This window comes from Ixodes scapularis, unplaced genomic scaffold (assembly GCF_016920785.2).
Source record: "Ixodes scapularis isolate PalLabHiFi unplaced genomic scaffold, ASM1692078v2 PGA_scaffold7__128_contigs__length_106722199, whole genome shotgun sequence".
In the NCBI taxonomy this organism is placed as follows: Eukaryota; Metazoa; Arthropoda; class Arachnida; order Ixodida; family Ixodidae; genus Ixodes; species Ixodes scapularis.
The window spans coordinates 21,065,717-21,093,250 of NW_024609882.1; the positions used below are offsets into that span (position 1 = coordinate 21,065,717).

The 27,534-nt window shown below is 50.7% G+C and overlaps 2 protein-coding genes across 7 annotated transcripts; both read left to right on the forward strand.

Annotated features, from left to right (window-relative positions):
- The first annotated feature begins 233 nt into the window (after nucleotides 1–233).
- On the forward strand, nucleotides 234–21,618 carry LOC8029503 (homeodomain-interacting protein kinase 2). Of its 4 annotated transcripts, none has more exons than XM_040218445.3 (10): nucleotides 234–1,360; nucleotides 1,795–1,853; nucleotides 1,919–2,990; nucleotides 9,482–9,757; nucleotides 11,905–12,305; nucleotides 13,424–13,567; nucleotides 14,047–14,435; nucleotides 16,195–16,348; nucleotides 19,529–19,747; nucleotides 20,730–21,618. In XM_040218445.3, the coding sequence occupies exons 2-10, from the start codon at nucleotides 1,807–1,809 to the stop codon at nucleotides 21,064–21,066; spliced, it is 3,039 nt and encodes a 1,012-aa protein (XP_040074379.1). In that variant the 5' UTR covers nucleotides 234–1,360; nucleotides 1,795–1,806; the 3' UTR covers nucleotides 21,067–21,618. The 4 variants fall into 4 exon arrangements, with proteins under 4 accessions (XP_040074379.1, XP_040074381.1, XP_040074380.1 ...); XM_040218447.3 differs by having other exon boundaries at nucleotides 946–1,360; nucleotides 11,908–12,305; XM_040218446.3 differs by having other exon boundaries at nucleotides 946–1,282.
- Nucleotides 21,619–21,950: 332 nt separating this feature from the next.
- Nucleotides 21,951–27,030, forward strand: LOC8029505 (heat shock protein beta-1). Of its 3 annotated transcripts, none has more exons than XM_042286175.1 (4): nucleotides 21,951–22,111; nucleotides 24,001–24,192; nucleotides 25,331–25,489; nucleotides 26,471–27,030. In XM_042286175.1, exons 2-4 carry the CDS (start codon nucleotides 24,010–24,012, stop codon nucleotides 26,669–26,671), a joined length of 543 nt encoding a protein of 180 aa, XP_042142109.1. In that variant the 5' UTR covers nucleotides 21,951–22,111; nucleotides 24,001–24,009; the 3' UTR covers nucleotides 26,672–27,030. The 3 variants fall into 3 exon arrangements, with proteins under 3 accessions (XP_042142109.1, XP_042142110.1, XP_029829420.1); XM_042286176.1 differs by lacking the exon at nucleotides 21,951–22,111 and adding an exon at nucleotides 22,314–22,431; XM_029973560.4 differs by lacking the exon at nucleotides 21,951–22,111 and adding an exon at nucleotides 22,597–22,811.
- Nucleotides 27,031–27,534: the final 504 nt, after the last annotated feature.

Sequence of the window (27,534 nt, forward strand, 5' to 3'; positions counted from 1 at the left end):
AAACGAGTTTTGGATTTTTCCCTGGATCGCAGAGCCGTATATGCTGGATCGGCTGGATCGGACAAATGGTCCACTAGAGAATGCATAGACAGCCTGAGAAAAGAGCATATTTAGATGATGCACTGATAATGGCCAGAAGAGAGGCTTCAAGGATATGAAAACAATGTGCAGAAAGATTTATGCAGGGAAGACATGCGGGCGGAGACAATCGAAGGGCGAGACGCGGAAAGGATGCTAATCATGTCGTATTACACCTGAGACTGCGGTGGAAGAAATCGGAAGAACTTTCAGTAGAAGGAACAGACACAGAGAACGTCTCAAATGCTGAATGGGTTTCAACATAACTTGGCAAAGTACGAAAGTCGCAGCTTCTGTAAGCATGTGCACGCCAACATTTCGTTGCCACATGCTTTCCATAACTTTCTCCGTTTTCAAGCTATGTTGCCATCAACCGCACAAGAGCAGTCTTGAAAGAGCAGATACGATTTTATTAATTTATTACGGGATAATGGACCGTGCCTTGGCAAAGAGAGAACGCTGCGGCCCCCTTGAGCCTATCGGATCGACGGAGCGAAGCACGTGATAGCTCTCCGCAGTAGGAGTAGACTGAACTGTCAGCACCACTTCAAGTGTACTGTACAGTACATACATTGCCACGTGCCTCGCTCATCGACTCACGGACAGTGCTCACAGATGTCAGCTTTCGGTGTTTGCCAAAAACATTTGGAATTTTAAATGTCATAGGCTAGGTGGCGCAAGCTATCGCCTGTAACAAAAGATTGCAATATTCTTTACTAATCCACTTACTTGGCGGTACATGCGTGGATAAATGTGCCGAACTACGGCTGACCCATTGAATTAGGCGGCGACTTACGCCACCTAACCAATGCCAGACCGCGGTCATCTTGGCCCTCTACTGGCCCTGCATAAAGTTACCCGTTGTGCGCGTGCGTTGCCAGTGCTCGCTGCCCGTTGCTGCCGTCTCGATTCCAACATCCCTGGCGCACCACGCGCAGCCTGCTGCGCAGAGGAAACAACCAAGGAAATCGGAGGAAGCGGCGAGTGAAACGGGAGAGCAGACATGTTGCGTCAAGGGACCTCGGGGTGCCTGGGGAGCCAGCAGCGGCTGCGTTAGCAGCAGCAGCGAGCCGGCACGGTGCTACGACACGTCCGACGTCGACCGGGGACAGATCGGACCATGGAGCTGCGCTGTCGTCGTACGACGTGACCGAAGGCAGCCGTGCTGAACGTGACCGGTCCGGCAGGGAGCACGCCCAAAGAGGTGCGCGACCGCGGCGCCCGCCGCCCTGTATGGCCCTTTGTCCGAGGCCATGAGACGGCCCTCGACGTCGTGACGCAGGTGGGTGGCTGAGCCTTCGCGTCGCGGCTTTTCCTTGTTCGCATCGACGGCGGCCTGAGGGCGATCCGCCGCTCGGGCCCGGGTTGTCCGCGACGGTTGGCTTCCCCCCCGTCCCCGTGGATGACGCGGACGGGGATCATATGCTTGGTCGGCGCCCCCGCGGGTCCGCCGTTTTCTATGTCGGGATAGGGCCATACGGGCGAGCGGACAGATGGAAGGTCGCAAGCCACGTCCGGCCCATCCGGGAAACGGTCCCTCGGTGATTGTGCGTCTCGGCGATCGCGGGTCGTCGGCCCGCCTTTGTGGTACACAGACGCGTCACTTCCGCCCGTCCCGCGTCGTTGTTGCAGCGCTGACCGAGTGCTCTCGCCCAGCGCTCAGCCGCTCGGTCTCCGCGGGCCGTGTGTCGCGCTTGAGCTCGGTGTCTCGTGCAGGGCCCCCCTGGGATGCTGGAGAAGGGCCTCCAGGCTAAGAAGAGGAGGCTGGAGTACCCGTAAGTAGGCGACGTCGCGGCGTACGGCAGCGCGCTGACTCCGCTGTCTTGCCTTGGGGTCCCAGAACGCAGGCGCAAGTGAGCGACGTGTCGTCGACCAGCGGCGAGGCCAAGGGGCGGCTGAAGCGGCGGGCGGACCATGCGTGCGGGCTGGCGTCGCGCCGGCAGCCCTGCTCCTCGTCGTCCGTGCCGGGCAAGGCCGCCGCTGCCGCCGCCGTGGCGCCCAGCAAAGCGAGCGCCTCCGAGGGCGACTACCAGCTGGTGCAGCATGAGGTGCTCTACTCGGCCGCCCACCAGTACGAGGTGCTCGAGTTTCTCGGGCGCGGCACCTTCGGCCAGGTGGTCAAGTGCTGGAAGAAGGGTACCAACGAGATCGTGGCTATCAAGATCCTCAAGAACCACCCGTCGTACGCCCGCCAGGGACAGATCGAGGTGAGCATCCTGCACCGGCTCGCCCAGGAGCCCGCCGACGAGTTCAACTTCGTGCGCGCCCTCGAGTGCTTCTCGCACAAGTCGCACACCTGCCTGGTCTTCGAGATGCTCGAGCAGAACCTGTACGACTTCCTCAAGCACAACAAGTTCTCTCCGCTGCCCCTCAAGTGCATCCGGCCCGTGCTTCAGCAGGTGCTGACGGCCCTGCTCAAGCTCAAGCAGCTCGGCCTCATCCACGCCGACCTCAAGCCCGAGAACATCATGCTCGTGGATCCTGTCCGCCAGCCTTTCCGGGTCAAGGTCATTGACTTCGGGTCGGCCTCCCACGTGAGCAAGGCGGTGTGCTCGACCTACCTCCAGTCGCGCTACTACCGGGCCCCCGAGATCATTCTGGGGCTGCCCTTCTGCGAGGCCATCGACATGTGGTCCCTGGGCTGCGTGGTGGCCGAGCTGTTCCTCGGCTGGCCCCTGTACCCGGGCTCCTCGGAGTACGACCAGATCCGATACATCTCGCAAACGCAAGGGCTGCCCGCGGAGCACCTTCTCAATGGTGCTGCCAAGACGGGCCGCTTTTTCCACCGGGAGACAGACTCCAACTACCCGTTCTGGCGCCTCAAGAGCCCCGAGGAGCATGAGGCAGAGACAGGAGTGCGTTCCAAGGAGGCCCGCAAGTACATCTTCAACTGCCTCGACGACATGGCCCAGGTGGGTGCACCATGCATCCACAATCTGCTGAAAAGTTTACTTTCCTTAATGGTCACGGAAAAAGGAGACGGGCCGTCTAGCTCTCATCCATCCATGTCGAGGAGGCTTACGTAGATGTCGTCTGTGAGAATCTGTGGAGGCTGGAATAGCTGAATTCTTGGGAGTTATTTACTAGGCAATGAGGTACTTAAAACGTGGGAAGGAAATGCAATGGAGCCAATGGAGATCAAACGAGGTGTGTTATTTTTCATGTTGAACCTACTAGAATTGAAGGAAATGTTTGGGAAGAGTTGTGTTGGTTTTTTACCTTGCATACTACGGATGAGCTGCAAGGATTGGAGTCCTTACCAGATTGGATTTTTGCACGTGATGTAGTGCTAATGGTTAACAAAGCATGAACCTGCTAGAATTAATTAGCATCTGTGGTGCAAGAAGACAAATTAGATCTGGAATTCAGTAGCAACCTATCGACAGTGGTGAATTTTAACAATGAGGAAAGTGAAGAGCTCAAGATTAAAGAATTTGTGATTGAGAGGGTCAGTAAATGCAAGTACTTAGATGTATGGATTCGGGATGGGACAGAATACCTCAGTGAACATGTAAAGTGTTTGAAGAAAAGTAAATAAACAGGCGAGCTGGTTGATGTTACACATATTTAAAAAAACATAGATGATGGACGAAGGGGACAAACTCAAAATGTCTCAAAGTCGGCTACAAAACTTTTTTGGCATAACCATTTATGTAACATCTCTCTGCACACTTCTTTGTGACAAGGTCACAAAGACGTGTGGAAATTCTGGGAGACGTGTGTTTGTTCTTTAACTGTCGTCTCCGTTTTTTTTTTTTTTTCAAATATGTGTAAAGTGTATTACTGGTAAGGGCAACAGAAATAGAGCTGTAATGAAAAGTAGATCTTTCTGGAACTATGACAGGTGTGAAGTGATGAGGGAGATTTGGAACAAAGTTATAGCGCCAAATTTGACTCTCGAACTGCTGTTCTATTATGCATTTGGATGTCCAATCAAGGTTGGAAGTAAAGCAGTCTGTGGTGGATACACTAGCTTTAGGAGCCCATGGTAAAGCATTGTATTAAAGGGTGCAAGATGATCGGGTGGTTGTCTTTTGAAGGAAGGGAAGTTAGTAATAGGTGGACTGAGAGATTTGGAAATAGATTTTGAAGTTAGAAATAGACTGAGGGAATTAAAAGTTAGAAATAGACTGAGGGAATTGGAAGTTAGAAATAGACTGAGGGAATTGGATGAGGGACAAGAGGCAGAAGGAGTTTTGAGCTATTCAAGCAAAATGAAGGAGGTAAACTTGAAAACACAGATCAATCTTTTGGGGCAATAGTAGGGTTTCTGAGCAATAAATATCTTAAAGGGATACTACAACGAAATTTCGGGGCTCATTTTTTGGTCTGTATGTGTTCAAAAAAGCAGCATCACATCGAACATACCAATATCTTGTTAAAAAAGTCACGAAAAGGAATTTTAAAACGAATTAAACGATTAGCAAAGAGCACCTGGTGGATGTCGCTAACGCCTCGCGTGTAATGCCCGTCTAGGAATCTTGACAGCTAGTGACAGAGGTTGTCTCGTCTCCCGCCACGACTAGAGAAGAGGGGCAGGAGGAACTCCCCTCTTCCCGAGAATGCCTTTTGTGTGTCGCAGAAGTCGCTATTGTCCCCCTACAAGATTACAGAAGATTATCCCGTCACTCAAAATTCGTACAAAAGCAGCCGCTTCGGTGGCTGGAACGACTAGGCCATCCTCTCGACGTCAGCCTCGCCGTAGCTTTGCTCGTCTTGAGACGACCTACGTCACGACTGCGTTAGATGTCACGTGGTCTCCGCTGGGCCTTCTCCCAGCGCTTGCCAGAGTGGGCCGTTTATAACAAAAAATACAGCCACCAGGCTCGAAATACAAACGCGCGATTGTCATTTACGGATATTTTGGATCCTATTCAACCTATTTTTGAACACGACGGGAATATTTCAAATTTCGTTGAAGTATCCCTTTAAGACAGTTAAAGCAGCAGAGAGGAAAGTGAGAGATGCAGGTATGGGGATGAAACCAGCATAGAAGACATATGGATCATTCAAAATGGACATTGCTTGAGAAGGTGAATATGCTAATTCTTTTGGGAGCTCATTCTTGGTTCATTCATCCAATCCGTGAATTTATCTAAATTCCAGAATGTCACATATTGAGGCTTCCTACCGCTTTTCATTGACCACTGTAGCAAGCTGCCTTGGGTAACCCCTTCGACCGGCATCTGCTCATACCGCGTTTGTGCTTGGTGATTTGGCCAGTATTGGGCTTCCTTCATTACAATTGAAGGAGTTCCTGTTCAAAAGCGGTGAATCAATTGGTATTGCTGGCTAGCTGCTTGCCAGATTGCACGTGCCAAACCACAGTTCAGAAGACTTTGCACTGACAGCATTCATCCATCTCCCTGTGGCGTATCTAAACCATTGAGGGTCCTGATTCGCTGGCTACATTTGGAAGAAGTGTCTGCGGAGATGCTTTCGCTATCCTAATTTAAGCAGTGACAAAACTACTTAGAAAAAAAATTGCTGGCACGCTCTCTTGACCTATCAACCCACCCCAATCTTTTTTTTTAGATAATTGTGAGACTTTTGTGAAAAGTGAATGCAACGATTAATCGAGGCAAATGTTTAATCGATGACCCCGAAGCCTGGGAGTTCGGGCAGTGCAGAGTTATCGGCCAAACCGATGCATCGGGAATGGGCGACCGACGAGCATTGTGTACGAACGAAGGAAAGCATGGCGTAGATCTTGCATAATATGCTAGCAAGGTACAGCAGGAACCAATTGCCCAACAAGGAACTGCAAAGCGTAGACTCCAGGAAAATGTATGGACGAGGTTTCCTGCAACAAGTACCCTGTTAACACCGAGTTGTTTGTCTGCTTCGCCGAGCGTTCTCTGAAAGGATGCTGTGGGACAGAATTTCACTGCATTGCTGCACTCTATTTTATAAGAATTAAACTTGCAGCATCAAGACTTTTAGTAGTCTTATATGTTGCAAGCAATTCCAACTCTGCTTTTGATGCGAGTTCGGCGTTCACAAATCGAAGGGAATCGAGGGTCTTACTTGAGGCATTTTCCTTCTAAGCGCATTTAGCATGATTTGCTGCGTTGGTTGTGCAGGCTCCTACTCTAAGCACACATTTTATTTCTGTCTTCCTCGCTGCCTCGTATGTCGTTCAATTTGGCATGCGCCGTAAGAGCTTTTTCTTAGTGGTGAGGCACGGCTGGCACCGTGCATAGCCAACTCAGGCATGTGGCACAATCCGGTAGTGTGTGTAACGCGAGACTGCTCGCTGCGAGCGTGAGCCGAGGGCTTTGTTTTTTTTTGACAGGTTGCAAGGGAAATGCTGAAGTCTGTTTGAAGGATGAAAGACAACTTGAAGAGTTATTGGGCAACCATCGGAAAATTATTTCTTCAAACCACATTCGGTCATTTGTCGGGTCATGCTTGACGAGGTACTTGTAGTCGTAAGGTCCACGGGTCAAAAAGGGGGACTTCAGAAAGTGCCCAGAGCGATCATAATGGCAACCATGGCATGAGTGCCTTTCATTAGGTTGCACAGAGGGAACAATGGCGTGTACCTCCGCACCTGGGCCCCAGTCGTGCACCGGCTTCTGCGAGGAAAGAGTGGTATCCCTGGATTGGATTTTGTCCGTCTTTCGTGATTGGTCATGTTTCAGTGGTTCTAGACTCCGTCATTCGTTGGCAAAGAAAACTTGGAGTATCGCCGCACCGGTGCCGATTTTTTTGTGGTAGGGGGTCGGGGAAAACCCTGATGGGGAAATCGCCGGTGACGGTACGAGGCTTTGTTGAATGGAACCTTGGCCGGAGGGCTTGACCCACATTTTTGTCCACGGGGTTTCTAAGCTGACGGAAGCCAACAAAAGATAATCTGTGACATCGCACTGGACACTGCACTTCCATGTTTGCCTTGTTCATGCACATACTGATGTTTGATTTATGTCAAAGAAAAGAATAGACTAGGGTCATTCCTTATCTTGATGTTATAAATTTTTTTTAGCACCATTAAACGACAAAATTAAAGGGATTGTCCTGTATAATTTTGTCTTTAAAAAAAACAATTAAATTATATTGTCATTGCTTTTAGGTATAATATTCACACAATATCCAAATCTTTACTCCTCCACCGCACAAGTTATTTAATTTTAAATAGAGCCCAACTACTCAGATTGCACCTGCAAAACACAGCATTTTCGTTGGCAACAGCGGAAGCTCTGACGTAACATCAGGCAAAGCAAGCCACTTCAACTTTCGACTGCTGTCTCAGTAAAATAAGTTTGTTCTAAGAAAGACAGGATGTACGGTATTAAGGAAAGCTCAATTTTACGACAATCATCTTTGTACACACCGTCAATCATGTTGATCAAAACCGGAAATAATTCAGTGCCCACGACTCTGATGTTACCATGCCTGGTGTGACGTCACGACACAACCGGCCATGCATACTTTTGAAATTTAGCGTCTTTGGGGCGTCTTTTAAGGGAATAAATAATACATTTGATTATATTCAGGCCCTCTCTATGTGACCAGCGCAAAAACTTAATAACTTACAGATATCACCAAACCATCTCTTTCGGCCTATTCATGACACCCTCTCGTCACAAAAGGATACAACTGGCCCATTCTTCTGGATAGGGTTGGGTAGAATTCGATACAAATACTAAGATGCATAGTAAAGGCAGCCGAAGCACGGATACTGGAATACTACATTATAATGAAGTATCGCTATATGTGTTGGGAATACTTCTGAAAAATCAAAAAAGCATTTGGAAATACAAATGCAGGAATACATTTGGCTAAGGGCTGGAATACCGCCACCGAAATAATGTGATGGATGAAGAAAGAATAAACACTTAAAACATGAACAACACAACCACATCTTTCAACTAGCAACGGACGATTAAAAATTCCCACAGCGAGCAGTGGACTGAACCCAGGAGGGAAAGGGGAGAGAAGGGGAGATAAGAAACGCGAAGAGCAAGTCAGAGAGGTGGGTTTATCTCGGATTTTAGAAATTCAACCTCAGTTTTCATCAGCAGGAGGGAAGTGTTTGACACATTGTTTGCTGTGGTCATGGCGAATGATTCCATGATCTCCCTGCCGAATCTGCTGTCATGCCCTCCCCCCCCCCCCAGGATTTTTGTTTTATCAAAGAGGGAATGACAAAGCGAACACGAGCGGGCATGTATGACTGTGGGATGACAGGAATCTGGGGAGGCCTTAGAAACTTTGTTGTGATGTTCCCGGGTTCCGTTATTGGTGCACCTCCCGGTGTGACCTATGTCTGACCTAGACCTTCGCCGAATATGGAAGGGGCCCGCCCATGTTTGGTCGGAGACAAGACGTCCTGAACGAAACTTGGTTTGTGCTGCAACAAACCCTCAGTGTCCCCTTCACAGCACCGTCGAACCCTACCAGGCAAAAAGTCTTATAAAAACAAATAAAAAAAAAAATTAAAAAAAAGAAGATAGTCTTTGGGAATGCGTTTTTCATTAAGGAAGCTCCACTCAATTTCAAGCGAGTCTAGAGCTGCATACGTTTTGTCTGGCACCTTTGGAGTGCTCCTCGTTCGTTCATTTGCAAATCAATGAAAAGCGGTGAAACCATTCGTTGAGCAGTGGTGAAAGCATTCGTGTTCAGGTGCGCATGATGAGTTGCACCCAACACGGTCTCAGGCGGTACAAGTCTCGTATCTAAGACATTCACGGAGCATTGGGATATTGCAAGGATGTCCGTAGGGAAAGGTGTTCTGCCAGGATGCCTTTTGCAAAGTGAAAAATGTATGTTGGGAAGGTGGAGATCTTCAAGTGCAAATTGAATTGGGGGCAGAATAAAGTTTTGTTATAATTTTCCTTTCAATTCGTAGGGCGAAGAGAGTGTGTGCACTAGGCTGTAAAGAGGCACCACCGCCACACGGATCGTAACTTTTTGATTGTGGAGAACGGTAAATTAAAGCTCGTGCTTAGTTGCTAAGCAATATAAGATTGTTTATTATGGTGTACTAATTCCAAATGGAAGGATTCAGCCACATTCATCGATCCGAGTGCATTCTTCTTTTACTTGCATTGTAAAGCCTGGTTCGCACTTTAGTGATGCACTACGACCGAGTCCAACGAAACAGGCTTTTGAGCTACTTATGACCGCCATTGCTGCTGTGCGGCACGGTTGTAAGCCAACACAAGAGGATTAAAAACCGGGTTTGTCTGATTCTGTCGTGGTCGATTGCAGCAGTGTGAACCAGCCTTTAACCCTTTCGGGGGTTCTTACAGGAATGTAAAGGCCAAGAAAAAAAGAAAATTTTCAACATACCGCCTAAGCAGTAAACACCTAACAGCAGTAAAGGCACACATTGAAACAAAACCAAAGCAACTGCAGTAAAAGTATTCACGAATATAATCTCCCTCTTGGCGTGTCGCAGGTGAACGTTCCGACAGACCTCGAGGGCGGGGAGCTGCTTGCAGAGAAGGCGGACCGACGCGAGTTTGTGGACCTGCTGAAGAGAATGCTGACGCTGGATCAGGAGCGGCGGGTGGCCCCCGGGGAGGCCCTGAACCACAGCTTCGTGGGGCTCAGCCACCTGGTGGACTACGCGCACTGCGCCAACGTCCGGGCCTCGGTCCAGGCCATGGAGGCCTGCAGGCGCCCCTCGCCCCTCTACGCCCGGGCTCACCCACAGGCCCCGCAGCCCCAGCAGGTGAGGGGACAGGCCTTTCCTAGGGAAAGCACGCCCGTTGCTCGCGCCGTGTTTTTTTCGACGCCAGAGGCACTGTTTCTGTCGCTTACATGGTGTTGTGGCGATAGCTGTGTGGCGAGAAAGAGTCAAGGCACCAATAAAAACTGTAAAGAGGGGCAGTTGAGCCTCGGACATGAAGCTGGGCATTCCTCTTCTTTCTCTTTCGGTTTGAGTGCATCTCACCCCCCACAAGGATGCCTCCGTTTTGTGAGTTCGAGTTCGTTCGTGGAAGCTTGGGAGTACAGTACACTCTCATTAATTCAGGCTCCAGGGAATCACAAATTCTGTTGAAATTATCAGAAGCTTGAATTATCAGTAAATATGATGCAAGATAAAATTCTGATTGGCCATATCAATGGCTACACATACAAGGCAGATATTTGATGATTTCCTTTACAAAGATAGGCCTACTGATCATAAGCAGGTATGTCACACATTAAACATTTGAGACAAGTATGACATAAGTTTATTTATCTATCAAAAATGTTGCTAATCGTGGACTGTTTAGACAGCACATGACAACTCAAAACAAAATTAAGTTTGTTCAACAGGCCAAGAAGTTGTCTAATGTGGACTATTAAGCAGGGTACACATGAGCGATGAAAACGGGCACCGCATGGCAGTTTTCATATCAACTTGCGCGGACGCTGTCATGTGGACCTATGCCATGCCGCCATGTCGCAGCATCCGTGCAAGTTGCTACAGAAATTTTCGTGTGGTGCCCGTTGTTATAGCTCGTCTGCCCTGCTTGAGCCCTGTTGAGTATGTTTCTCACCGAACACCGGTGTACTGCAGAGATGCAGCACCCGCAGAAGCAAGCTCCGCTGGTGTCGCTTCTCTGCAGTGCACTCAACGGGGCCGCGAGAACGAAAAGTATGAATTACGCGAAAACGCCGTTAGAAATAAGCGGCTTATGAATGCATTAAAAATATAGCCGGACAGCCAAAATTTTGAAATTTGTTTGAATTAATGAGAAGTATAAAATATCCGAGTTTGAATTATTGCTAGCCTACTGTATGTAGTGGCCTTTTCCAGTGCCTGGAAGAGCCCTGGTTTTGGCCAAGCAAGCCAAGCAATATAAAAAGTGGGCACTTGTCGTTACCTCCTAGAGACAAAATGCAAAAAACCGCCGATATTTTGATAGTGCCAACAGTGTCGTGCTGTCTACCTAGATTATGTTCATCCACCTGGGTTGTCTACCCCCAAAATGTATCTTTCACACTTGGGACAAAAAAAAAAAGCCGCATAGCGGGGCTTGTTGGCGACTAAAAATATTGCAGCTCGGAGGTTTACCAAGGTGCCCGCACGAAAATGCGAGGAGGGATAGACACAAGAATGCTTTGTCCGCCCGCGCCGACGACCAATGTACAATCTCGCTGATATGTTCCCAGTGGCGTGGGCAAAGACTTTTTGGCTGCCCGTCTTGTGCATGGGTAACTAGAACCACTAAACAAGCTACGCCTCAGAGTGATGACAGTCGGTCATCGTGGTGCTTGAGCTCATCGCCGCCATTACGTTACAGCTGTCCGTTACCAAACAAAATGATTTCTCCCGAGCTTCCCGACACCGCATCTAAAGCTCTGCAACGGCGGTTTTCAAATGAGGGTCTGCGTAGCCCACAGTGTCCGCGAAGGCATTTTACAGGTCCATAAAGCCTTGCCTCATCAGTCAGGCCCTGCAATAGAAGTTTTATTTTTTCAGATTGAGACAAAATGTTTAGTTTTTGGGCTAGTTTTCTCGCATGTGTGTCAACGAGAGAAGTCAGCTTTACACTAGCCCTTAGTTCTATCAATTTATTAAATCATTATCATAATTAACCTGTAAGTTACCCTTCCCCTCACCACGAACGGGGTCCTCCATCATCTCCGCCGATCCAAAAGAGGTCCGCAAAACATCACTGGTCGAGAACCACTGCTCTTGAAGTTGCATTTCTTTTTTTGCAAAACGTAACTACTGCCTATTGCACCCGCTCCGCACTAGCAACTAAATGCCGGCGCCTATGTGACAGTCGAAGTACGGACCGTCGACGCTCTAGGCGTACCTCATCTAACGGTACCGGGAGGAACGTGAGCGGTGTGCACTCACGCGTCCCCTTCCCCCGTCCCCAGCAGCAGAGCCTGCTGCTGTGCCCGCCCTCCGCCCTGGGTTCACCTGCCAAGCACGTGGTGGTGGCGGCGGCCCAGCCACCCCTGCAGCTGCAGCAGTACGTGCCGGTCTCGGTGCTGGAGCAGAACGGGCGCCAGGTGCTGCTCACGCAGCCGGGGCCGTCGGCCTGGGCCGGGGGCCGCCAGATGCTGGTGCCCTGGCAGGGGCCCGCCCGGGCGGCAGGCCTGCTGGCCGACGATTCCTGGGGCCGCTCCCTGGTGCTGGAACGGGCCGCGCTGCTTCCGGACCGGGTTATCCCTCTGGCGCAGCCGTGGGCCCACGTGCTGGCCAGGCAGCCCCCCCAGCAGCAGCAGCAGACGCAGCAGACGCAGCAGCAGCCCACGCGCAGGCACTCCAAGACTAGGTGAGCACGCCGGGCCTCCGTTTCGATTGCGGTACTCTGCACTCCGTTTCGATCGCTGTACCCTGTGCTCCGTTTCATTCACTGTACTCTACTTTGTTTCAATCACTGTGCTCTCTTTCTCTACTCGATTTCAGTCTCTGTACTTTGTTCCATGCCTTGAACCAGATGAGTGATAAAGAGAAATTATGACCAACCTTCATCTTCAAAGTGCAAAAATGTGTGGAATGCAGATTATAAGGAGAGATTGTTTAAAGTCGTTTAGAAGTCATTGTAGTAGTCTTATGGGGGGAGTGAAGAACATAACGCTTATTAATTTCCCTGCTAAATATAAAGGGAAAATTTATGCCGACCAGTTTAGGGTCGCACAATCCGGTCTGTGACCTCATGGTGTCGAGTCATACATTTGTGGTATGACAACTGACATTTGGATATAACATACCGATTTGTGAAGTTTGGTTGGTTTTGATCTACATACCATCGACTCAACTTCATATTTGCATACAGCATACTGCTTTTACAACAGACTAAAATCTTGGTCAAAATCAGTGTCTGTTATACATGATAAAACAAAACAGCGCAGAGACAAGGACGAAGTAGAAGAAACCACTGGACACAGCGCTGTGTCCTGTGGTTTCTTCTGGTCATACAGTCTAAGTTTGCATAACGAGCTTAGACTGTATGACGTTGATTTCCCCTCTAAATTTAGTGGGAAAAGGCACAGATGGATGGGTAAACAAATTTTTTAGATTAGGGGGTTCGTTTAAAGAGCATTGCACACTTCAATAGAAAGGTCCTAAAGGAGATTTTTTTTTTTACGCAAGTCACAGAGTGTCTTACCTAGAGTTATCGACAGTCTACCGCTGGGTTTGCTAGAGTAGTTTCACTGAGGACGTCGGACATGCACGCCGCTCTTGCGACAGGCCCATTTCGTTTTGGCATGTCAAGCTTCTAACGCGGAACTCGTAGACTAAATTGACTCGCGCGTTGGTTCCCCGGTGTCAGTTACAAATGCATCTGACCCTCGCCCCGATTGCGGTTCAGCTCCTTGCCACAACGTAAATAATTACCATGAAATAAAAGGACGCCGCCTAATTGCGAGTGACCGACGTTTGCCTCAGCCGCAGCTCGTACCGCGAGGAGGAGCCCGTGGTGCAGCAGTGGCAGCCCCCAGTGGCCGCACCAAGGACCAACCAGCAGCACCTGTCCCCCGTCAAGAAGCGGGTGAAGGAGAGCCCCAAGTGGGATGCCTCCAGGCAGCACGGGTGAGTCCCGCAAGGCACGCCTCTTGGACGGCTGTAGCGATAGATGCCTTTACTGCGCCCCCGATGGAGTATGAGTGCCGCATCGGCCTTCGGACGATTCTTCGCGGACCAATCGCGAGCCCCGGCCGAATGCCGACGCGGTAGTCGTGTTCAATCGCTGCCCTGCGCCAACTTTCAGCCTGTGACGTAGAAGCTCCAGCTTCCTGGCTTCGTTATTTATAGTTACTGACAAGGTGAAAACGACGGTGGAGTCCTCCAGTATTCCCACCTCAAGTGTGAGCTTCCAGCCGTCAACGACACTTTGCGTCTCGCTAGACTAGTATGTGCACGCGCAGTCAAAGCGCGGCAGAAAGCAGCGAGCGAACGCCAAAGTCCAAGCACCTTGCAGAGACTCCCTGCCATCCCCACCTTGTCAGTGCCTAGACCGGGTGTTGCCTCGTCACCAGCGGGGTGCTTGTGCCAACCCCTCTTGTCCACAGGGCCCGTCCCGCAAGGGGCAAGGAGCGCGGCGCCATCGTGATCAGGGACACGCCTAGCCCCGCCGTGAGCGTCATCACCATCAGCTCGGACTCGGAGGACGAGGGCTGCGGGGCGTGCAAGGGGCGGGGCTGCCGCCAGTGCCAGCAGCAGCAGCAGCAGCAGCACGGTTGGCGGCCCCAACGACAGGTGGCAGCCCCCGCGGCGGCGGTGACGTCGTCTTCGTGCGCCAGCGTAGTGGCCCTGACCCCCGACGGGGAGGCGTCCCATTCGGGCTGGACCCTGTCCCCGGGCGGGCCGCAACAAGTTGGGGTGGACGTGGCCTGGACGCACCCGCTGGGCTCTAGCGAGGCCGCCCCGTCGGCCTTCCAGCGCAGGGGAAGCACCACGGGTGAGTCGCACCAGCCATTGCCGGTAATGTCGGTGCCCCCTGGACATTTCTGTGTAATTTAGGAAGGAGGGGAAATCCTCCCCACCGCCACCCCCTGGGGACCTTAAAGGCCGACGACCAGACTCGAGATTCTGCAAGGCAGAAGATCCTCCTCAACATGGGGGAGGAGGAAACAGGCAGCGGTGCACAGTCTAGAAGGGGGGAAAGGAGGAAGCAAAGGAAAAGGGGAAAGCATGAACTGGTCGTCTGTCTTTAACATTCTTATCTCCCAAACATCTCTGATATCATGCAGTTCCAGCTGTGTGAACCCTGTTTGCCAGTGTTTTTGTCAAAGCTATGCCCCCAAGCTTTTTATCTCGGAAGTGGGATTGGTTGGTTCTCGAACAGGCCGCACCCCAGCATTTATGGACCACGGCCTCTCCCGCCATCACATTTTAGTGCAGTGTGTCGTGTTGCAATGTGTGTCACAACATTGCCCTTTTTCCCTCTGCGGAAAGTAAAGTGAGCACAGAAAGCTTGAAGCAGAGCGATCTTGAAGCGAAGCACACAACAAATAATGCCTCTGTAATTTGTATTTATTTCTTTCCCCGGGTAAAGGCCTTGGTTTGAAATTTTGTCTCTAAATTTGAAGCAGGGCTGGCCTTACGCGAGTTTATGCTGCAATTGATTATTGCTCCAACCTAACGAACCGTCGACTCATCTCGTCAACAGTCATGTGTTATGGTTTCACTTGCACATACCTCTCTCGTCGGGTTTAGAACTCCACAAGCCCCGGGAGGTAACAATCCCTTCTGCCTGCCGCTCATCCTGGCAGTGACCCCGGCAGCTGAGGTGTGCAATGCAGGTGCTCGTTCTGCTGTAGGCTGCTGCTCGGTTTCACAGTCCATAAAAACTTGAGTGGTAACGAGTTGGGACACTGCGACGATGGCATCCCTTGGACTCGCTCATGCTTTTTGTTGGAACTTCTACAACCAACCTTCAGGATCGTGACATTCGACAGCATGACACAGCAGCACCTATAACATACGAGGTGCCCCCCCCTCCAAAAGAAATGTACAGAATTTTGTCACTGCAAAGATACACTTCGCATCATCGAACGCTCATTCTCCGCCAAAATATAGCATAGTAGTCCAAACTTCTAAATCAAAAGCTATAGACTCCTTGCAGCAGCTGTGCATGGTTTTTATGGAGGCTCGTCAACGGTCTGGCGCTTTTTCAAAGCGTCTATAAGGGATTTTGTATAAATTTTCAGTGGGAAAATTGCTGCCAACATACCTCTCGAACACGGAGAGCCAAACGGCGCCAGTCACGGAAAACTGGAAAAAACGCGCCCCAATTTCCCATAGAAATTTTCAGACAATTGCTTATAACTTTTGAATGATATAACGGTTAGTTCTGAAGCTTTGGCATCTGGATCGAACCACTAGCGCTACATTTGGGCAAGAAGACTAACATTTTTTCAATTTGTAAATTATTTTTGCAGTGAAAACAAAAAACAAACACTGTAAATTTTTGGGGAGACACAGTGGAGTTTGTTTTCATTTTGGAACCGCTCTTGATTTGCGGTCGTCACGTGACCCTAGACGCACCAATCAAAGACACGTCCCACGGAGAGCAGAGAGCTTGGCGGGAAGGGCTTGTCCTGCTCTTCTTAACCGGCAACAGAGCATGAATGCTGTACCGGAACGGTTCGGTGAAGGTCATTGCGTGCAGCGTCGACCGTTGGGGGGGGTGCCTCACGCCGTTCCACACTGTGCAGGTGCGATGGGGGCCCTGCGACCCCGCATGGCCAGCTGCATCACGGTGCCGGACTCGGACTCTGAGGGCCATTACAGCCCCCTGCGGCCCCTGCCAAACTTCACCAACAGCGTGCTGGCCGCCAAGGCCATCAAGCCGGAGCCGCACAGGGACACGTAAGTGTTACCACTGGCTCACACACTTGCGACCTCTTACGACAGATGGATGGATGGAGGAAACTTAACCCTTTGAACTGGGTGCGGCTTGGCCACCTAGCCAGTGTTGTTTTTTTTTCTTAACATTTATTTAATATAGAGTTATAGCTTTTACAGCGGAGCTGTTAAGGACTAGTTTCTCGAGGATCGTGTCCCCCGCAAGGAAATGTCGACACAAAACTCTGGACAGCTACCGCCATCTATGACCAATGGCGGCAACCAGACAACCGGCTTCCCGGCCTCGCTCATGGATGGCAACAACCTTTCCAGCCTTTCCACTCTGGTTTTCACCAGAGTGGAAAGGCTGAATTTCTCGAGGCTTCGTCCTAGATGTCGTCCTTGAGGTTGTCCTTGAGATTGTTCTAGAAGTCATCCTTGAGATTGTCCTAGAAGTCATCCTTGAGGTCGTCCTTGAAGTTGTCCTTGAGGTCGTCCTAAACTTCGTGCCTGAGGTCATCCTTGAGGTCGTCCTAGACGTCGTCCCATCATAATACAGCTTTGCTGGTCTTCCTTCTTCACCAGAGCGGAAAGGCTGAAAATTTTGTTTGTGATGGGGACACACTAGCGTCATCTATCGGGCAGCCGTAGAGCTCTTGCCATTTCCGTATGTTTTCTTTTTCTTTTGTGTATCATTCTTCCTTTCTTGACCCGAAAACCTTTTGACAATGTTATAAAAGACCATTTCTCATAGATAGTATGTACATTTGACCTCGCAAGTACCGCAAAACCTTCGCTCTAATGAAGTGTGGTTCCAGGGTAACCTCGGGAGGGAGAGGAAGAGGAAGAGGAAGAGGGAGGGAGGGAGGGAGGGAGGGGGGGGGGGAAAGTGGGGGGAGTAGCTAAAGGATGCTATTGCACTAAAAGTTCATGTGTATGTGCTTAATAGTCTTCAGTGTTATGACTATTGCATATTGTCGTACTGAAATTATAAAGCACAAGGGACAGACATGGACATGAAGTAGACAGGACAGCGCCAGGGGCAAACTTAGAGGGGGGGTCCGAATGTCCTGACCCTCCTCTTGATTTCTGCATGTGTAAAATTTAGGGCATAAAACGAAGGAGAGGGGGAGGGCTTACTAAACATATGGTACGCTGACCAACACCTGACCCCCCCCTCTCAGGAAATTCCTGCATCCGCCCTGGGCAGCGCTGTCCTGTCTACTTCATGTCCTAGTCTGTTTCTTGTGCTTTATAGTTTCAGTATGTTGAAGCAGCTAGCCCACTTTAATACTTTAGTGCATATTGTTAGCGTCATTTCTGCCAAACTGATCAGTCTTCTATCTCGTAACAATATGCCAAGGCTCCCAAGCTTTTTTATTTATGTCCGGTGAATTTTCTGGCTTGTAATTATTGTATAATGCCATAATTAGCTAAATGTAGAATGGATCTCAACCACATGTGAAAACAACTTTTCTTTTTATTTTTACATTGCATTAAAATTTTGCTCTATGCTTTGTGGCATGGTGCCTTGAAGCGAGGACAGAAAAAGCTTTTCCAAGTGGCCGATAGACGGCAGCACTTGCCGGCTGTCACCAAAATGGCTAGGTGGCGTAAGCTACCGCCCGATTCAAAGGGCTCAGCCGGATTCATCCATCCATCCAACCAAGATGGTATGCAATATCGCCTCCACTCATTCCAACGCCAAGCAGCAGTTCATAAAAGTAAATAATTTTCTACCTGCAAAGTTTTGCCAAAACATTGAAACAAAAATAATTTTTAGTTTGTTCTATTCATAAACCAATTATTAGCAATCAAAACTAAGAAATTATTTCTTTATTTGTTTCGTTGATGCTCACTATATCTGTCCTTAAATGGGGACACCATACAGCAGCACTGCCCTCATTTGCTTCATGCACTGTCAACTTTTGTATACCTCTGTATTCTCTTCGCAGGAATGAGAAAGTCTAGACAAGTTTTTCCTGACAAGCGAAGAAATTGAAGCAATTTTAGACATGGCCTGATGACAGTGCCCATTATTCCCAAAAAATGGTTTCGAAGAATGCACAGCGCTGTTGCAGCAAGACACGCTATGCCTGTAGGTGTTGCAATGTCCCGCTTTGCACCAAGTGCTTTGCATCGTTAGACGTTCACGTCTGTTTTCCAGTGCCGCAGGATTTTGTTTAGTATTGTAATACGGACACAAAAAAGTGCTAAGGTGTTCTAGTTCAAATGCTCTAATCATTTTGATTTTAAAAAATTACTGCATAACACCGAAAATGAGATTACCTGACCACTAGAATGAATGTTGTCCTCAAATGAGGACACATCCGTTCTGCTTAAGCAAAATATATTTTTAAGGAACAAAATATTTTAATTTTCTGAACATATTATGTACTTAACATGCATGAGAAGGTTAACCCCTTAAGTACCAAATTTTTTTCAAAAGTAACCTAAAAGTTCCATATTTTTATTTTTTTATTCTGAATTGTTATTCCTCTAGTATTACACATAAAATTTGAAAAATTTATTACGCAAAAATCAGCGGCGGCGGAAAAAATATTTGCCAACTAAAACGAGTGCTGCCCCCATCTATGATCAGCGCCGCAAAACTACTCGGATGAGCTCAGCTCGTCCACAGCATTTTTAGCCAGAAAGTGGCCGACGAGCTCAGCTCGTCCAAGGCACTTAAGGGGTTAATGCCCCTTAATTCTTTTTTTTTTTTCTAACTTTAATTTGTGTCAATGCTTATTTAGGTTTATTTATTTAGCTTTTTCTCAGATATATTTACTTATTTATATTCTGGCCTTCGAGGCTGCGACAGATCCCTGATCCAAACCCTTAGGCAAAATGTTTATAGACTTCTTGGTCTAGAGCAGTTTGCCTGCATTTGCAGACACGGTCGATGCGTGCAACAGCCTCCGTTCTAACACAGCAACAGCATATCGCTTGGCTACGGCTTATTGTTTGGCTGACGAAGCATGCTTTATGTTTTGAACCACACGTCCCCTGTCCAGTGCACTCTAGAGTATAGGACGGTGACGCACAAAATTTTTGCTAGGGGTGATGCAGGGTGACACAAAGAGCATTACAACTCTGCCGTCTTTAAAACTAAACTGAACATCGGGGACACCGCTAGATGCTTCGAGTACCGTGGTAGTGCCACGCACCTGCGCAGTACAGCGGTGGCATTGTGCCTTGCAGCGGGGGCATGTGCGGCCAGCCGACACCGCAGCACCCAGCTGGGACCAGCGGCGGGCGCCGCCTGGTGTTGGGTCTGAGCCCCAAGCGGGAGGTGGACGAGCGTAGCTCCCTGCTGGAGGGGGACCGTCTGGTCAAGGCACACCTGTCGCCCCTGCACCAGCTGGGGCCACCCCTACAGCTGGCGTCCTCGGGGCCCGCGCAGGCGGCCGACCTGTACCGGTGAGTGGCGCTGCGGTGCCCACACTCCATTCGCCCCTAAGCTGACAGTGCAGTGGGAGCTATGCACTCGTGCGACCAATCGGCGACCCTTCACCTGAGCCTGCTCGCTGAGCTTAGGCATGGGCGGGAGCGTGATCGGGTGGTGGAAGAAGGATGTGTGAGCGGTCCCAACAAACGCGCATCTTCCACCGCACTGGCAGCTTAGGGGCAAACAAAGTACAGAAGACGCGTTTAACTGGTCCGTTTGCCGCACAGTTTTTCATTATTTATCGATACTGCTGGCCTTCTCTGGAAGGCCATTACGGGAGAGGTTGAAAAATATTTACACAATTGCACCAAACTTGTAACAAACAAAATATATTCGCTGAGAATTACAGAAAGTTATAAAAATTTAAAAAAGAAACATGAACACGACGAGAGAAAAAAAAGCAGCATACTATTTCAGCTTACATTCGTGCATATATGAGCCTAATATTTGTAAAATTAACGCCAATCATAACCACAAAAACTTTATTCATGTTTTGTTTTTTTATAATTCTGTATTTGTAAAACGGTGTTTTTAATGGACGAATCATTTGTGTTTGACGAGTTGACAACATATTCCGGTTTAAATGTTTTGTCGCGATTTAGACTGCGTGATCGGTCGTGCACTTCATGTAGGTATAGTTTGGGCTCCCTCGATCGCCACCTGCGGCGTCACATTTATGTCACGCAGGGGCCTGTGGTGGAGGTTAATGCAGCAGATCCGTGTCCCGTTGTAGGTGGCTCTCCAGTCTGGCAGCTTGCACAAGCTATGGCGGCGGGGATTGGGAATGCCGCGACGACGGCAACACTCGCGTTCGCTCGTCTCTTTTGCCAGAACTTTTGCAATCAACCACCGGGATAGCGACATTCGACGGCATAGACATTAAACACGCCAGTCGAAGACACGTTCAGGCACCGTACAGTAAATGCCCGACCCCCCCCCCCCCCCCCTTCGCAGCGAGTACTGCCGGCCGACAGTGTACGTGGCGGCCAGTAGCCTGGGGCAACCCTACCTGCCTGGCCAGCAGCAGCAGCCCAAGTACGTGCTGGGACAGTTCCTGGCGCCACCCCCTGCCCACCACCACGGCGGGGGCCGGGCCCCGGCCCCCCTGGCGGCGGTGCCGTACGCGGCCCACCCACTCCCGGCCCACCTGCAGCCGGGCCAGGCGCCCGCCGCTGCCCCGCCGGCGCCGGGACCACCGACTTTCCCTCCCTACGCCGCCTACGGCCTAAACCCGCTGAGCCCCGGCAAGCCCCAGTACCAGCACGTGTACCACATGTTCGGGGAGGGATGACAAGTGCCTCTCGGGGCCCCATATCACCTGTACATAGCCCCCCCCTTCGCTGGACAGGGGGGCCAGCCCCGCCAACCTTTAGCGCCACGGGACGAAACCCGCTTTCCGGTTTTAGCCGCACGCACTGGTCAATGCTTGGCCCCGCCGCCTTTCGGCGGGCCGCCCGGCCGGAGCTCGTGCCGCCGTCGTTCCCACAAGGGAGTCAACCAATGCCGCCCCCGGCACGCACGTCTGGGCACCCGAGCATCGACGGTTGTTTTGCCTTGTAGATAGAATTGCTTCTTGAAAAGCGCCTTGTACAATTTTTGTAGATATGTATTCTGGGCGGTATGCTCTGGGTGTTTTTTTTTTTTTCTGCACGAGTTGGTTAATGTGTACGGTTGCTGTAATTACAATTTTAATTTTTTTTTTTTCCTTTTTTTTTGCATTTCCTTTGGAAATAAAGTGGAGCCGTTTTATTGCGACGAGTCTGGCGGGTTTGCTGTGGGTTGATTTCCTTTACCCCTTTGGAGCGGTGTTGCTTTGGGGCAGAATAAATGTTTCTCACCCGTTGACGAGCGTCTGCGTGCTCTCTTATCGGGACTTCGGGGGGCGCAAGGCCGGCGGCTTCTGGCACCCCGTGGGCGCGTGTGACGTTTCGGCTCGCGTGGGAGCCTTCACCTTCGAGAGAAGCGGTTCGAGCCATCTTTGGCGATTCTGGAGCGACGCGTACGGGAGCGCCGCCCTTCTTTCCCATTCCGGGGCCGATATTTGCGTTCGATGTCGGAACCGGCAGACCGGCTACGCCGGCCTCCTCGACCTTGCCGAGTGGGCCGACAAACCAAACATTGGGGGATCGCCATGGCGACGACGGCGCGCCCCACCGGCGCATGCGCGTAGGTTCGCCCGCCCTTTCCGACGTTAGCCCTCGCGTTCTTTTTAATGAGTCAGGCGAGCGGATCGTAGTGGCGTTGTTCGGGAAGTTTCTGCACTCGCGTCTATTAAAGCGCCAGTGACGCCGAGTTGCGCCAGTAGGTCTACCGGACGTGGATAGCCCGTTGTTCAAGTAAGTCGCCTTCCTGTCGCGCGTTTTGTCTGCCGGCTCCGGCGCGGAAGAGTGGGACAGGTGCCCGATAGAGACAAATTGAGACCGATAGTGTGGGGCGGGACGCGATTTTGCCGACGTCCGCTGGCGCGGCGCGGTCGCGAGACGTGCGGTCGCCGGCACGGCGTCTGACCCCGGAGTAAAGATAGGACGCTGCTATTCTAGTCGGTCTCTTCGAGACAAGCGCGATTTCCAGGAACGCCGGACGAATAAGCGGCGCCCGACGTATCGGGTGTCAAATTCCTTCCGGATACAGCTGCCAAGCTGCATTTTTATCGAGGGTCTGTATTGCTGTTATGTTCTTTGGAGAGCAGACACGTTGCTGCTGACGGTGTAATTTGTGGGTAGACTGACCCGTTTTCCTCTCGGGGGTCGGGTAAAGCCCCTGGCTTTAGGGGTCGGGCGGTTTCTTGCGCCGCCTGCCGAGGAAGTCTTTGAGAACACCGGGTTTTCTTGCTCGCGTGATTTGACTCCCCCTTTGCATAACACGATAACAGGCTCTTGACACTTACCTGACTCTCTATCAAACGCCTGACTGTGCATCCTGTTCATAAGTGAGTTTTTATCATTTCTTTGGGAAGAATTTGAGTGGCAAGGTGAGCTCCGTCGACTCATCGTCAACCTGCCTAGAGTCGAGTGTTGTGGCTGTGCACCTCCCTCCGTAAGTTACCTCTAACGCTGTGGCTGTGTCGTACCTTTAAACGGCAGTTTCTCGCTCACTGGGATAGACGTTAACTAAGAAATGTCGTCGAGTCATATATGTGACAGATCGAATAATTTTAAATCGTGACCGTTATCAGTAGAATAGTGGGAACTTTATATGCGGTGCATAAACCCTGGCATTGCTCGAAGATGGGTTCCAGCCACTGGTTCCAGCTGCCGCTTTGTTGACCACTCCAAAACAGAAAAAAAATAATCAAAAGAACCCGAGCGGTAGTGACTTCCATTGTCCACTACGTGCTCTGGAAACTCGTTCTGGTGCTTCATCCAGGAGCTGTAATCGTAAATGATTGATGGGATCGAGTTTGGCTCTTTGACGTCCGTCGAGGCCACTTGACCCGCCCACACAGAATATCGCCCACCAGAATTGCGGGGTGCGAGACGGACGCACCCATATATGGGCCTTGTCTGCTCTTGATGGCGAAAAGAAGTGACACTGCGTGACTGCATCTCCTGATCTCTTTTGCGCGGTCGAGTTTAGACTAGGGGTGGGGAGAGCATTGCTTCCGTTTGAGAAATTTCGCGCCGTCGCCAACGCGGTAGACCTCCGCAGTTCCGTCTCCAAAACGCCAGCTTGCTACGGGCAGCGGTTCGTGTTTGCCGCTCATCTTATTGGTAGCGCTGTAGCGGCGTCTGTCTGTCGCGGACTCCGTGATGACGGCAGTCGGACCAGTGGGCGCGCTGCAGTGCATGGCGCCTGTCGTTAACCCGTGTCGCAACGCCGCGGCTGTGCTCTTGCCCAACTGCTCGTTGCTCACGGAAATGGGGTAATCTCCCCCCTGCGCCGTCGAGCGTTTCGCTGGCGCCAGCTTTCCCGGTCGGCCGCCTGGGGGTTTTGACGACCCCTGGGCGATAAAATCGCGGATCGAACACCGCGGCGCACGACGTTTGAGGTGTGGGCTTTGGTGATGGGAGCAGGGGGCGCCGCGCATTAGGAGGCCCCGCCGCTTGTACCATGTGAAGCGTACTGTCGCGCTGCTGCAACACCACCTGACGACCAAGCCAAGGTGCCCAGTGTTCGGTGTCTTAGAAGGCTAACGTGGGGCACAGAATTCGGCACTGCAGCAAGTTGCTGTCCAGGATTTGTTGGCTGCCGTCGGCCAGTGTTTCAGAAACCTTCGTGTGCGCAGATCATCACCATGGCTCCCGAGCGGCGTGTACCCATCCAGAAGTCCGAGCTCAGCATCCTGGACAACGAGTTCAGCTCGATCCGGGAACGTTTCGAGGCAGAGATGAAGAAGATGGAGGAGGAGATGTCCCGCTTCCGCTCCCAGTTGCTGGACCACGAGCGGGACTTCTTCTCCAGGGCCCCTGGCTCGCAGGTGAGGGGCCATGGTCGTTTGCAGAACAAACACCACCCAGAAGAACCGAAGTCCCTGAACGGCCTTCCCTACCGCCACATAACATTGTTACGCAAGGACGGTGCCAGCTCTGTATAATAGACTGATCTCACAGCCAGTTTCATTACTCCACCGCTGCCGCCATGCATTGCGAGGTCTGTAGTCTTTATGCACACGCAGCAACCATGCTGAGGAAGAGCACGGGGCGGCACAAGTTCCCTCAAGCACTGGCGCTAGCTTCCTAGTAACTACAGATATGGCGGCGTCACATACGCATTGAACTCTCGGTGAAATCAGTCTATTGGACCCAAGCCCGACGCATTGACCATAGTGGGTGACAGGTTGAGAACCCAATAGATACTCTGCTTCCAGCATGTGCTTGTTGCTTTCCACCATGCTTTGGCTGCAGGATGAGGTGTTGTCAAAGGCAGAAAGCTCGCGCTCGAGGCAGAGCATATACTGATTTCTTCACCTGTCGTCGGGTGCAGACACGAGGCCCAACCAAACGCTGACACAGCAGTTATGTCCAATCTTTCCGCGCCCTATCTCACATGATGACATCAAGAGTCTACACTCCGTTTGACCAAGTTTGACCGCAGCCAGCGCTACCATTCGTTGGAGCCAATCAAGTAGTGGCGAACGTGCATTGTCACGGCGCTTGTTTTTGTCGGTTTCCTATCATATGGGCTGAGCCAATCGCACATTGAAAAAAGCGCAGGATTGCAACATGTTTTCCGTGCACGATTCGTTTGGTTGGGAATAGCAAACAGCGTTGGGAGTGCCGCGACGATGCACTTTTGGCACTACTCGACTGGCTCTATCGGATCGTATAATGTCGGCTGCGGGCGGACTTGAAGTGAAAAAAAGTACAGTGCGCAGACTTTAGTTCCCGAGCCCGATGCATTAATTGGACGACGTCCGGCCGAACGCCGACGCAGCAGTCATGTCCTCCAGTCTGTGTCCACGCTCAGTCTCGTTGTGATGGCATCAAATTCTAGTGCACAAGCTTTCATTATTCTGGGTGGCGTTAAGGTGACCCCTCCGCACGCCCATTGCTTGGGCAAAACCATCTATCTGCCCCTGCATCGTCCAAGCCCCGACAGTTGCTCTCTGGTTGCAGACTGGCCTTGGTACGGGCAGCAAGACGTGGCTGGACGGCATGAACTCGCCCCTGATCCAGGATGCCGAGGACGGCAGCAAGCAGCTCAAGCTCCGCTTCGACGTTTCCCAGTATGTTCCGGAGGAGATCGTCGTAAAAACCGTGGACAACCGGCTCCAGGTACGCCTCTTGCGCTTACACATTCTGCTACTGCGCTTTGCTTGCCTACGTTGGTGTGGTCTGCCTTTCGCCAGCAAACTGTGGTAGGTGTAAGCAAACATTGCGTACGGTCACCTTCACAGTGATTGGGCTCCCTTTTCTTGGGTATGATTCTGGTCGTTGCGAGAGAGCTGGCCAAGCTGAGCAATTTGTACCGTGTCCTTGTGCAACAACATCTTAGCACTAAGGGTGGGGAAGGACAGTCGAATATAGCGCCCATAATTGGTTCCAATGATGTGGCAGCCAGAGTTATTTGAATTAATTACATTTTTATTTCCAGAAGATTACTCTGGCGGGCCTCCAGTCAAAAAGCTGCCATGAGATAACTTGACTGGGTCACGGGCCCTAATGCAAAACAAGTACAACAATGTTGCAGAAATATAAGAATGAAAGAGTAGGAAATAGAAAAACATTCATAACGTTCCTTATACAATAATTATAGACTTCCGCCTAGCAAGTAAGGCGTGCACCCAAAAAACAGTAAAGCACAACAAGGTAAAAAAAGTTCTACAGCATGTAGTGTGAAATAAAAAGCAAGAAACATACACCGCACCATACACAGAAATTCCGTCTAAATAGAACACATACAGCTCAGCTGTATATGATGGTCAGGGAATATATATGTTTTCTACATGATATCTATTTAGTAGATATCTATTTAATAGGTTTGAAAACTCCTCAAGTCGTCGTTTTTGCCCTCCCCTCTTTAACTGCAAGGGCATGTGGTGTCGGAGTTAAAAGATGGAGGGCATGTGGGAAGGGAGGAAGCCAGGAAAAGTGGAGAAAGAAAGAGAGATAGAGAGGTGACATACGAGAAGTAGGGTAGGTTGTTCTAGCAGGAATGCTGAGCTGGTTCCCTGTAGTGGAAAATGCAAGGTGTTGATCGGTCTTTCAATAACTCTGCCGACTGGTGTCATGTGTGCATTTGTGCTGGCCACGCAGGTCCATGCCAAGCACGAGGAGAAGTCCGAGAACCGCTCGGTGTATCGCGAGTACAACCGGGAGTTCCTGCTGCCCAAGGGCACCAACCCAGAGCAGATCCGCTCATCGCTCTCCAAGGATGGCATCCTGACGATAGAGGCGCCCCTGCCGGCACTTGAGGCGCCCAACCGGGAGCGCACAATCCCCATCGACAAAAAGTAGACTGCGCCCTTTTCGGTCGATGCATGCCTGCCGCTTTCGGAGCTTCCTTGGCAGCTATAGGCCTTTTCTAGTGACCTTTCCGTGTTTTTTTTCTTTCCTCGTCTAAGAGGTGCCTTTCTCGCGAGCCTGTTTTAGCTCACTCCGGGACCATAGTTTGGATCGTACACCGCAACTGCTTTCCGGCCAGCACGTGAGTGTCTTAGGTGGCAGAACTGCTTCTGGCCCCCGAGCCGCTTGTCGTCTTCGTTGTGCGACGGGCCTCCTCCGCCCGCAGCGGCGAAAGGCCAGTTGGTACGACACGTCGCCATGCAGCTGTTGAAAGCCTGTGTGTGCAGAGAATAAAAATTTCTGTTGACCCCCTCGCCCTCTGTTCTTCCGACAGGTGCACCTAGTGTCCTGTTCTGCCCATGCATCGAAAGTGGTCCCAAAGTGTCAACAAATGATACAAAAGTCGAAGTGTCGTGTTGTTGGATGTCCCGAGTCTGGTGGTTGGACATAGACGTTCTGGAAACAAAAGCACGAGACTATGTGAAAGTCGCTGTCATCGCGACGTCCCAACTCCTAGCTGCCGAGGCTTCTATGGACTTGAGCTGGAGGGCGACCTGCAGCAGAACAGGCATGACACTGCAAAGACGTCATCGAGCAGAAATTGAGGAAGCACTTTTTAGGATGCAGTAAATGCCAGTCGGAGAGGAGTTCTAAGTACCATAGCCATACTGTGCTGCCAAGCCTGTTTTTGCTTTCGAGGTGTTTGGCTAGATAAGTCGTGTGTCCTGGCTCATGGACTTTGCATGCCTTGTATGGGCGTTCAATTTGGTGGCCTTGCTGCTGAGCACGTACCTTCTGCAGTATTCCCAACTGCA